The sequence below is a fragment of the Panthera tigris genome, chromosome E2 (assembly GCF_018350195.1).
Source record: "Panthera tigris isolate Pti1 chromosome E2, P.tigris_Pti1_mat1.1, whole genome shotgun sequence".
In the NCBI taxonomy this organism is placed as follows: domain Eukaryota; kingdom Metazoa; phylum Chordata; class Mammalia; order Carnivora; family Felidae; genus Panthera; species Panthera tigris.
This window is the reverse complement of record NC_056674.1, coordinates 33633529-33646137: the sequence shown is the minus strand read 5'-3', so window position 1 is coordinate 33646137 and position 12609 is coordinate 33633529. Positions and strand designations below refer to the sequence as shown.

Sequence of the window (12609 nt, the reverse complement as noted above, 5' to 3'; positions counted from 1 at the left end):
ACAATCTGTGTGTGTGCGTGCACACACACGCACATACCAGTTTCTGATTAGATTAAAACAGCAATCAATTATGCCAGTGGCATGTTAGGTTAAATGAGACTGGAGTGCTCTATTAGACCATTTCCTGGTGCCTCTAATGCAGCCAAATACTTCCTAGAAATCGATGAGTACATTTCAGTAAACAGTACTCTAAGTTTTCCCCAGCTCTTTGCCAACCAATACAAGTAAGATGTAGAAAAGAAATGTGGAAGACAAAGAGTAAAATTATTTGAGATCCAGCACAGAAAGCAAGAAAAACTTATAACTAATGTCTCTGTGCCCTGGATTAAGCCCAAGGAAGGAAGGAAAATCTGTTCTCATAATTACAATAATCTAAAAAGCGCAGGTCAGAATTGCTTTCCTAAATTCAGCCTCTCAGAGCACTGTGAAAGTAACCGATGTTCCCCACCATATCTCCAAAGCAGAGTCTCCCATTCTCTTAATCTCTAGGGAAGAGAATTAACAAAGAAATCTAGAATTCCTACATCCTCTGGACAACAAAGGTCCAGGGCCTTCAGCCTGGTTTGCATGCTAGGGTTCCACCTGCACCAGACCTGGCACCTGGCAGGTCTTACCTGAATGTCTGTATCCTTCACAGGCTCAAGAGGCTCAAAGGTGGTGGCTGCACTGAGACTCTCCAAACGCTGGGAGATGTGGGATATGTCAAGTCCCCGAGACCCGAGGAGAACTGACCTACATGAGCATACAGGGCAGGGAGAAAAAAGCAGGATTAGGACATCTAATATGCTTCATAAAATATTAGAGAGTAATTTTTTTATTCAGAACCTCCTATGTACAGCCCAGACACTTTTATATGGTTTTTTTATGCCTTTCCATAAAGATCTATCACATGGAATAATAGACACGGTGCTGTATCTGGTAATAAGCGATAGTTCTGATCATGCCTGAATTACACTGAAGAACTTGCCTAAATAAAATGATAAAATATCAATAAAATGATAGGCTAGACTACTACAAACATTTTACAGCAAAGTAAATCATGAGGTAAATGCTATTCTCAATCCCCATTTTACATACAGATGGGGGAACTAAAGTGCAAAGAGGTTGACTGACTCATCCAAAGTCACAGAGCCAGGAAACGGCAGAGCCAGGTCATCAGGCTCCAGAGCACAAACTCTTACCACCATCCTGTATTCACAGCATCTGTAAAGACAGATTATAGTGAACCACAAATTTTAGAAGCTTCAGGAATAACCCAGTAGAAACTATTCATCAGCTGAGAAAACGAAGTCTGGGGCCATCAATGATTTGCAAAGTGCAGTCAAACCCAAATCCAAGGCTGGTTCCCCATGGCTTCTCTTTAAAAGCCAAACACTAGGGACACCTGGGAGGCTCAGTCGGTTGAACAATCGACTCTTGATTTTGGCTCAGGTCGTGATCTCATGCTTCGTGGGACAGAGCCCCACATCAGGCTCTGTGCTGACAGCACGGAGCCTGCTTGGGATTCCCTCTTTGCTCCTTTCCTATTCCTGTGCAGGTGCGAGCACACACTCTCTCTCAAAATAAGTATTAAATAAATAAATGCCAAACGTCATATCTATCACATCTTCAAGCTCCCTCTCTGTTGCCCAGTCCAATAATACAGGAGCCTGTGACCGAATAAATGCTTTTGAAGAGAGATGGGAAAAATATGGCTAGTTTCACTTCCACTCACCTGGGGCAATGTAACAATGGAAGAGTTGTTTGTTGTTTGTTTTTTTATATAAATCACAGTCTTACTAATATCTAGAACACTCTCTGGAAGAAAGAAACTTAGAATTGGATGCTTAGACTGTTTCTCCTGGATGATGATTTGGTACCCAAAATCCCACCGACAAAGTTGATGCCCCTTCTGAGTAACTGAGAAGAAGCTAGACCCCTTGGCAGCACAAATAACCCTAACACTTATAGGGGTGACACCTAAGATTTCCAGTCCTGAACTAACAGACTTACTGGAGAAGAGAAAGGACTTCGTGTTTATTTCTATTCTTCTAAGTACTACAGAAATAGATGGTGTGCACCCAGAGGGCTCCCCACTGTAGATTTTTGTCTCTTCCATGTTAGAGGGGTTAACTGGAATGCCATCTCTGAGGTTTCTCCTCCAGGCTACCATGTCAGATAGGCAATCTTAGCTCTCTTCTAATAATCCGTAACAGCTAACTTTCTAATACAGCAGTTCTCAGCCCTGGCTACACATTAGAATCACCCAGGCAACTTTCCTCCCAATGATTCTGAGTAGTGCTGGGTGAAGCCTGGAGCATGGCTATCAGGGTAACACCCTCCTTCCTTTTATAATAGCTTTACTCAGATATAATTCACATACCATACAATTCAATTGGTTTTAGTGTATTCATAGAGTTGTACAACCATCACCGCAATTTTAGAACATTTTCATCACCCTCCCTAACCCTAACCCTAACCCTAGCCACCAGCAGTCATTCCTCATGTCCCTTCCCAAACTCCCCACAACACTTGGCAACCGTTCATCTATTTTCTGTCTCTACAGATCTGCCTATTCTGGACATTTCATATAAATGAAATCATACAATACATCCCTTTTGCGACTAGCTTCTTTCATTTAGCATAACACTTTTTCAAGATTCATCCATGTTGTAACCTGTATCAGCACTTTATTTCTTCTTATAATTGAACAGTATTCCATTATATGGATACATCACATTTTATATTTATGTATGTATCCATTCATCAGTTGAGAAGACATTTGGGCTGTTTCCAATTTGGGGCTATCATGAAAAATGCTGCCATGAACATTCAAGTACAAGTTTCTGTGTGAATATATGTTTTCATTTTTCTTGGATATATATACCTTGAAGTAGAATTGCTAGATCATACAATAATTCTCTGTTTAACCTTCTGAAGAACTGCCAGATGGTTTTCCAAAGCAGTTATACCATTTCATATTCCCATCAGCGATGTACAAGGGTTCCAATTTTTTGTACAACCTCACCAATATTTATTACCTTTTTGAATACAGTCATCTTAGTGGGCCCTCCTTTTTAAACGCTTATAGAAAAACACGGGGCGCCTGGGTGGCTTAGTTGGTTAAGTGTCCAACTTCGGCTCAGGTCATGATCTCACAGTTCGTGGGTTCGAGCCCTGCGTCAGGTTCTGCTAACAGCTCAGAGCCTGGAGCCTGCTTCAGATTCTGAGTCTCCCTCTCTCTCTTCCCCTCCACTACTCGTACTTTCTGTCTCTCAAAAATAAATAAATGTTAAAAATTTTTTTTAACCTATAGAAAAACAATTTTAAATACAAAATTAAAATAGTAAACTTCCTTGTACCTATTATCCAGCTTCAACAATTAACATGTCATAGCCTACTCCGTTTCATGTGAATCCCTACCTACCTTCCTCTTTCCACCACCCAGATTATTCTGAAGTAGATCTAAAATACTCCCCCAATTATTTCACAATTTAAAAATTTGTGGCTTTTTTGGAATGGGATACAAATAAGGGTCTCTGCTTGTGAATGACGATATGCCTCCTAAATCCTTTTTAATCTATGGGTTGCTCCCCCATCTCATTTTTTTTCCTTACAATTTCTTTATTGGAGACTCTGGATTATTTGCCCTGTAGAGCAGTACAACTGAGACTTGAACTGTACATGTGAATCACCTGCAAAGCACATTAAAACGTAGACTCTGACTTGGTAGGTCCGGGATGGGGCGTGAGATTCTCCATTTCTAAAAAGCTCGCAATCCTGTTTACCTATGGGACTACACTACAAGTAGCAAGGGCGTAGTTTCTCCCGTAACAGGTTTTACTGACTGCAACCCCACATGCCGTTTAACATGTTCCTCCAGCCTCTGTGTTTCCTTTAAATTGAAAACAAGCTCTAAAGGTCTGATTGGATTTGGGTGGCATTATTTTTTGCTTAGATTACTTGAGATTTTGACCAAGAAGTCTGCAATGTCTGGTTATTTCTTTTGGAATGTAGGCAGATAGTGGTGATCACTGCTGAGAGTCATTAATTCCCAAGGGGTTGCAAAATGGTGGTATTCTATTTTCATCAGCTAGAATATTTCCTTTCAGAGAAACTCTCTTCATCCACTATGGTTACTCTGAATTAGGAGATCGTTCTCCAGCACCCTCAAAGTGACTGATGAGTTTCGTTTTAATGTCATTATGAACTCATAAATTTAAACATTCATAGATATATGAACTGGGATATATTAAACACTTATTAATGTGTTTCAATCCATTGTAGTTACTACCCTTATGATGCTCAAATTGTCTCTTCAGCCGGTAGAGACCTTCTGAAGATGGTTCCTGAGTTCTTTTGACACGACTCAAGTAGCCCTTCATAACTTCCCTCTGTTTGATATGACGAGGTGTCTCATGTTCATCTTACACAGACCTGCCCCAGACCTGGAGTCAGCTAACTCTCCAAAGAGCCCCAGCTGCTTTTATTAAAAAATGGATTTTAGGGGCACCTGAGTGGCTCAGTCAGTTAAGCATCCGTCCGACTCTTGATTTCAGCTCACATCATAATCTCACAGTTTCATGAGCTTGAGCACCAAGTCGGGCTCTGCACACTGACCGTGTGGAGCCTGCTTGGCATTCTCCTTCTCCTGTCTCTCTGGCCCTCCCCTGCTCATGCTTGGTTTCTCTCAAAATAAACAAATAAACAAACAAACAAAAAATAGATTTCAGAGGCACTATTGAGGCACTAGGCCTGCTCACTGCTACACTCTTTCTAGGCCTTTTCCATAAGCAGAGCTAGACATGAAGTTTTTACTTCTGTTTCAATTTTCTTTAGATTACATCATGAGTTTATACTGATGCTTCCAATTTAAAATTTAAAACACAAAGTTTGGGGTTAACTTCACAGATTTTCTATCTGCATCTCCCACACTAAAAGTTCCAGTTCTCAACATCACCACCCTACCTACTTATTTGCTTTATCCTATACTATACACACAACAGTCCCAAAACAGCAGTAACAACACCTCCGACATGATGACTGAAGACAGATTATGATATCACTTGGAACTGTTCCTTTATGTGTGGTTATGTCACCAACTGGATTAAGCATTTACTTTCCTTTTTTAGGAACTCCTTTTTTGAAATTTAATTTTGTCTTATAATAATGTAAAATATTTACACAATTCCCAAGTCAAATTTATTTTAAAAAAAAAAAAAAGTCCCTGTTTTCTCTACTTTAGTCCCTCCCTTTCCAGTAAGTAACCTTTTGTTTGTTTACTTTTTGTATTAATCGTGCCTTTTTATTTTCTGTATCTGATGCTTTCACAACTGGGGCCTTGCTGACATCGGAAGGACGGCCCCTCCCAAGGTTAGCAAATTCTAAGAGACCATGAGCGCAAATTTCAAACGTGAACTAATGAGTCCAGAGTCAATACCTCACCACCTCTACTGGGCCACTAATCATCCCACCAACAGTATAGGGCAGTTTCAACTTTTTCCACATGCTCAACACGTACTATGGTCTGTCTTTGAATGATAGCCATCCTAATGTGTGTGTGAAGTGGTATGTTGTGTTGTTTTTTTTTTTTTAATGTTTATTTATTTTTCAAGGAGAGAGAGCATGAGCGGGGGAAGAGCAGAGAGAGAGGGAGACACAGAATCCGAAGCAGGCTCCAGGCTCCAAGCTGTCAGCACAGAGCCCAACGTGGGGCTTGAACTCACAAACCGCGAGAACATGACCTGAGCTGAAGTCAGACGTTTAACCGACGGAGCCACCCAGGCGCCCCAGTATGTTGTGGTTTTGATTCGCGTTTCCCTGATGGCTGGTGATGTTGAACATATCTTCATTTGCTTGTTGACTGTACATCGTCTCTGGAGATACAGCTATTCAGATCTTCTGTTCATTTTTAAATTGGGTTGTGTTTTTATTGTGTTGTAAGTTTTTAACAATATTCTGGATACAAGTCCCTTGTCAGATAAATAATTTGCAAATATTTTCTCCCATTCTGTGGGTTTTCTTTCTTGTGTCCTTTGAAGTACAAAATTTTTTAATTTTGATGAAGTTCAATTTACCTATTTTTTAATCTGTCGCTTGTGCTTTTGGTTTCCTACCTAACAAGGTTCTGCCTAACCTAGGGTCAGAAAGATTTAGACCTATGTTTCCCTCTAAGAGTTTTAAAGCTTTAGCTCTTTACATTTAGGTCTGTATTCCATTTAGAGTTAAGGTGTCCAACTTCATTCTTTTATATATAGATATTCAGTTGTTCCAACATTATTTGTTGACAAAAACACTAGATGCTCTTGGCACTCTTGTTGAAAATCAGCTGATCATAGACACATGGGTTTATTTCTGGATTCATAATTCTATTCAACTGTCTGTCCTTAATGCCAGTACCACATGGTGTCGATTACGGTAGTTTTGTCTGAAGTTACAAAATTGAAACTATAAGCCTTCCAACTTTCTTCTGCCTTTTAAAAATCTGGCCACTATAGGTCTCTTGTATTTCCACATGGATTACAGGATCAACTTGTCAATTTCTGCAAAAAAAGCCAGCTGGGATTCTGATAAGGACTGCACTGAATCTGCAGATCAATTTTGAAAGTATTAACATCTTAATAATATTAAGTCTTCCAATTCATGAACACTGGGTGTCTTTTACCTGCTTTCTTAAATAAGGAAGAGTACTGTACATATTTCTCCACCTGATTTTCTATTTTACTTGACAATATCTCCTGGAGTCATTCCATAGTAGTGTACATTCTCATCCTTCTGTACTACTGAAAAGTACTCCATTACAAAGACATACCACATCTATCCAACCAGCTCCCTATGGACGGATGCTTCAGTCATTTCCAATTTTTGCTATCACAAATAATGCCACAATGAATACTGCTGGGCACACGTCTTTCACAGTTTTGTCAGTGTATCTTTGGGATGGACCCTGGAAGGGGGACTGCTGGAAGAGGGACCCTGGAAGAGGGACTGCCAAATTCTGTCCCACAAGTGCCATATCGCCACCCATGGTATGTGGGAATGTGCCCAATGCCTAGGCAGTTTTAAGGTGTACAAGGGTTGACAGCCTTGACATGGAAAACCTAGCTATTAGAATAGTCCAAAGAGAAAGGTCCCATCTGGGGGGGGGGGGCGGGTAGCACCCACAGGAACTGTCCAGTCACAGGCAGAAGCCTTGACGGGGAAAGGGAGTCGGACTGAAAACTGAGGAAAGGAGCAGGGAATCTAGGGTAACAGGTGGCTTTACAAATAAAGGCTGTACCAGAAACTTCTAGCTTGTAAGGTTAGAAAATCCAAAGGCTCCCTGCCTTATACCTGCCCCAATTTCCGCAAACCAGGCAGCTTCTCCTGAGCAAAGAACCACAGAGGCTGGAGTCAAACACTCTAGTCCCAGAAAAGGAGGACAAAAGGTGTTCTAGGAGCACACGGGACCATCAGCCAGGAGAACGCCTATGACAATTCTTTGGGAACTGAGAAGTGCCACAGGAATGGGAGAGATTCGTACTGACCAAGCTGCATTTGAATTCTGGCTTGGCCCTTGCTATCTGACGTTTCTCAATTATAAAACAGAGATAATAAACACTTATTTCACAGGGCTATTTTAAGAAGAAATTATATAACGCATGTAAAGTGGTTGGCACAATGCCTGACAAAGAGCAAGTGCTCAAAAAGGTTGCTTAGTGGTATTACCTCAAGTAAATTTATAATTTACTGAGAAACTGTGGGCACATAAATGTGCATCTATGCTTTGCATGAACATGGAGAGAAGTGTGAAAGAATAAGCAAATTAATAACCCTGGTTACTCTGGGGATAAAGTTAAGGACAGAGAGTGACTGCTGGCTTTCTCTTTGTACAACTCTAAGTTGTTTGGCTTCTGAATCTGACTGGAAAAATCCAGTGAGGCATCTCTGATGGGAAAGGAGGGGGGATGAGATTGAAAATGGGTACCCAGGGAGGGCTTCACAGATACTGACGATATCTATGTCTTCACTGTGCAACGTGCAATTCATTTTATTATTATTTACACGAGGAGTCAGCAAACTTATCCTGTAAAAGGCAGACAGTAAATATTTCAGGCTCTGCAGGCCATACGGTCTCTGTCATAACCACTCAACTCTGCTATTGTAGCACAAAAGCAGCACAGACAATACATAAATAAGTGTGGCCATGTTCCAATAAGACTCTAACAGGCAGCGGGCTGGATCTGGCTCATGGGTCACAGGCTGACAACCCCTGATTCACACCTTTATGTATGTTATGCATATTCTTTATGTGTGAAGAAATTTAACAATTTAAAAATATCAAACACACATGCAAAAGAGCTTTCAAATCTGTTCCCTGAAATGAAAAATCCAACAAAGTATATTTAAACAAATGAATTCAGCACAGAACAATTCAATCTTAAATCTACAATTTAATCTTAACTAAAATCTTAAAGACACATTTTCTTTCAAAATTTATTTCATGTAAGAAAATGTTTCCTACTCAGTTCTCTTCTCTGCCTTCACCCTGTACTAAAATATTCACATCACACTTTATGTCTGCCTATCAAGGTGGAAAAATACAGTCATCAGCCCTTTGGTTTCTTTTTAAGCACCTGCCCCACCCTATACCCATTCTTTCAATGTTCCAACTTCCTCCTCCCTAAAATAATGAATTTAAGGTAGAAAGAGATGAGGAAGAATGGAAATTTACAAGAAAGAGAGCATGACTGATAATTGTTACCAAGAAAACATTTTCCCTTTTTGCTCTTAATAGGCTGTAAAGCTGATGCAATTAAATTATAACTATAGCAACTCAGCTGGCATCACGGTCTTTTCGCTCCCGCAGCATCCCTGCACACAAGCACAGAGCCTGCGTGCTCAAGACTGAGGGTAACGGCAGGCGATCGGCAGCAACAGTAAGGAGCCTGCAAGGAGGGCAAGTAAGCAGATCTGTCTCAAGGCTGGCGGGGGTGTTGGCAAACAATGCAGAAGAGCACCTGGCTGGATGGTAAAATATCCCTGCCAGAGTTCTTCTGACTTGCCTTTACCAAAACCAATGGAATCAAAACTAACCAGCATTTTAAATAAAAATTCTGGGGAGACCTACAGAATCTCCACAAAGTCCTTACTAACTCAGCGGAGCAGCCAAAGCACTCAGCTTTCAAGATTAGTTGGGAGAAGAATGTAGCACTTATACTCACTCTTGTGACATTTGTTACAAACCCAAAATAACATCCTCATGGAAACATCGGTACTTGGGTCTTTCTCAAGTTCAAACAATGAAGACTGAACAGACGATTAACGATTCCCCACATCGCCCACACAGAATCTCAGTGATTTTCCAGACCCAGCAAGGTCACAAGTAATAGCACCCCTCCATCCCCCCATGGCCCTTCCATCAAGGCTCTGGAGTCAGCCTTACTGGATTTGAATCCTGGCTCAACACTCACCAGGTCTGTGAACTGACAGTTACCTGTCCTCTCTGAGCCCTAGCTGCTCAACTGTAATGAGGGGACAAGAGCCCTAATATTCGTTGAGAGGATTAAGTAAAATTTCTGACACAAGTAATCAGTAAATCACAGTTCTCATGGAAAGCAGCAAAGTTTTGTTTTGTTTTGTTTTTCCTGTCTCCCAAAATTACAAGCTCCTTGAGGGCAAGAACCACATGTAATTCATGGCTGTAGCGCCAGAAGTGGCCCAGGACTGGCTAGTGGGGCCCCAACCCCCACTGTGCAATCAACAGCCTGGCGGATGCCGTGTGGCAGCAGGAGCCACTGGCTGGACAGCCAGTCAGCACTTTTCTTCAGCTGCACTCTCTTGGGCCCACCTACTTTCCTGTTCTATGGGCAACTGGCAGGCACTGCACATGCAAGGCCTTGCAGAAGCAGCTGTTGGGGTTGCCAACAATGACCAGAAAGAATCACCCCTCACTTGAATGGCTTTTTGTCACTGACAGCCCATCAATTTCTTCTGAGTGCTCTTAAAAAGTCTGCTCATCTCGGAGTGCTCCCTGGCTTTGAAGGGAACACTTATCTGTGTAACGGCATTTACTAATACAGCTACGGGAGCCGGTCATAAATATGACCCCGTGGTCAGCAAACCCAATCAGGAACTACTGTAACGAGTTTCTGTGTGATAAAACTCTTCACCTTTTCCCATCCTAATCATCTCTGCCTGTGATACGGGACCATGGCTTGGTCAGGCAGACAGGCTGGAAAACCTGGAGCAGGGAGACAGAACAAGGCTGCTGACTTGTTTACAAAACCTCTTGAATTCCCAAGAATCTGGCTTGTGTCTGTCATTTACAGACTGCATCCTAATTCAAGGAAGGAAAGAATCGGATCCTGCCCCTGAGCCACCCAGTAGCTGTGCTGCCTCCCCACCAGTACTCACGCCTTGACATCTGCTGTCTCCTGGGACGTGCGTGTGAGGGTGCGGGAACGCAGGCGCTCGCCCGCCTGCTGGATCTCCTGGAGGTTCCGTTCCACATGGGGAAGCTCTGAGATGCCCTCAGTCTCCGCGGCAAGCTGTTCAGCTTGCTGAAGGAGCTCACCAAACCCCTCAGTATCCATTGGAGATGCAGATCCTAGATGGGGGAGGAAAGAGACCTAAATCAAGGGAAAGACAAGCTTCGAATGCTGCCTGAGTCTGTTACAAGCTAAACGGAACACGAGGACTTTTTGTAAACAGACAAGGAGACAGCTCATCAACAAGCAGGATTTGTTCCTGAACAGAGCCCAAGAACAGGCCTGACAGAGAAAATGAGTCAGACTGTGAAGAAATAGATCATTTCTGTGCATATTGACAGCCCCAAGATTGATTTCTGCCACGAGAACAAATGCAAAGATACCGAGCTACAGAACAGAATTCCTGCCTCCTTCCACAGACTCAAAGCCAACAAGGAAATGGAACCACGGTGGCCCCCGCTGGGAAGGCTAAAGAACAATCACCCTGGCACCTCCTATTCCTCCACCTGTCTTAGAAAAACCCCACCATCCACAGACGGCAGGGCAATTTATGAGGCCCTTATATCATATGGTTCTCAACAACTCTACGAGGCTCCTGAGTAGACAGGATAAGCAAGGCCAGTCCACACAGAGCTCAGTTCGGTGCCCCAAGCACTCTCAGCTGCAGTGTGGCTGGACGAACACAGGAACACAGGTCTCCTGACTAATCCCGTGTCATTCTCACACACCTGTTCCTCCACTAACCTAAAAGACAGTCTTAAAATTCATGTTCAAGAGTCCATTCACACATTCTTTCACTTACGAGGTTACTGAGAGCAGAGATCCATGTCTGCTGGTGATAGATGATATTCAGGATATTAGACTCCATTGTTACAGTACCTACTACTTTTAGAAATGCCACTGTTACTAATAATTGTGTTAATATAAATAGCAGCTGGCTTCGAGATCACAAATATTATTAACAAGACCACCTGTTTGTCCAGCAGTTGACAGAGAAAAAGTCCTATGAACAGTGTTACTATTTAATGGATATTACACCTTTATGAATCTTATACATACTGTACATCCCTTGCGTAAGATTCTTGAACAAGAGCATGTTTTTAACTCCTACCACTATTTGTATCAACAGAACATAAACAGTATCACTATCATTAAAAAAAAAACTTACACTGCTAAAGGACTGACAAAATTATTTATTAGAAAATATCTTTAGGGGCGCCTGGGGGGCTCAGTCGGTTGGGCATCCAACTTCAGCTCAGGTCATGGTCTCGCAGTCCGTGAGTTTGAGCCCCACATGGGCTCTGCGCTGATAGCTCGGAGCCTACAGCCTGCTTCAGATTCTGTGTCTCCCTCTCTCTCTGCTCCTCCCCCACTCATGCTCTGTCTCTCTCTGTCTCTCAAAAATGAATAAACGTTAAAAAAATTTTTTTTTTCAATCTTTAAACAGTAGCCCTTGTTGATCATACTTTTCTTCTTTGTTTTAAACCCATGGCTTTCACTGCACCTTTGAAATGCCACTAGTCTAGAATGGTAGTTACAACGGTAACGTAATATATAATTATATCTAAGCTATGAAGCACAGGTTAATGTTAAAAAGGCATGGTTATCACCATAAATCCACAGGAGGAAAATGAGGATTTCTTTCTTAAATGGACATTAAAGGATACTAAATTTATAGGCAAAGGCACAAGGTAAAAACAAATAATATGGCTCCGTTGGGGTAAACATAAAAACACTTCGGTATTCTTTAATCTTTAGGCAAAAAATCATATACATGCTAACTCTTTTTCCTAAAGTTTCTAGATAACCATTGTTTTGTTTTGAACCAATGAAGTGAGGCTGTAATTGGCCATCTCTACCTGTGGGAAAATGGGGATGGCAGAACAAGGGGATGGCAGAACTTTCTTCTGTTCTCGGGGACAGAAGAAAGAAACAAGAGTGTTTTTTTTTAAATATATATTTATTTATTTTGAGAGACAGAGAGAGGGGCAGACAGAGGGAGCGAGAATCCCAAGCAGGCTCCGCACTGTCAGCACAGAGCCTATGCTGGGGCTCAATTTCACGAATCGTTGAGATCATGACCTGAGCTGAAATCAAGAGTCAGACACTTAATCAACTGAGCCACCCAGGTGCCCCTGAAACGAGTATTTTTAAACAATGG

At 41.9% G+C, this 12609-nt stretch overlaps 1 protein-coding gene across 2 annotated transcripts in view; it reads right to left on the bottom strand.

Moving 5' to 3' along the window:
• The window catches only part of NUP93 (nucleoporin 93), a 103730-nt gene that overhangs the window by 74302 nt on the left and 16819 nt on the right, over window positions 1-12609 (bottom strand). For both annotated transcript variants that reach the window (XM_007090190.3, XM_042968773.1), the window contains exons 2-3: window positions 10375-10567; window positions 615-732 (exon numbers count right to left, since the gene is read on the bottom strand). In XM_007090190.3, coding sequence (XP_007090252.1) covers window positions 615-732; window positions 10375-10553 — 297 coding nt within the window. In that variant the 5' untranslated portion in view covers window positions 10554-10567. The remainder of the gene's footprint in view (window positions 1-614; window positions 733-10374; window positions 10568-12609) is intronic.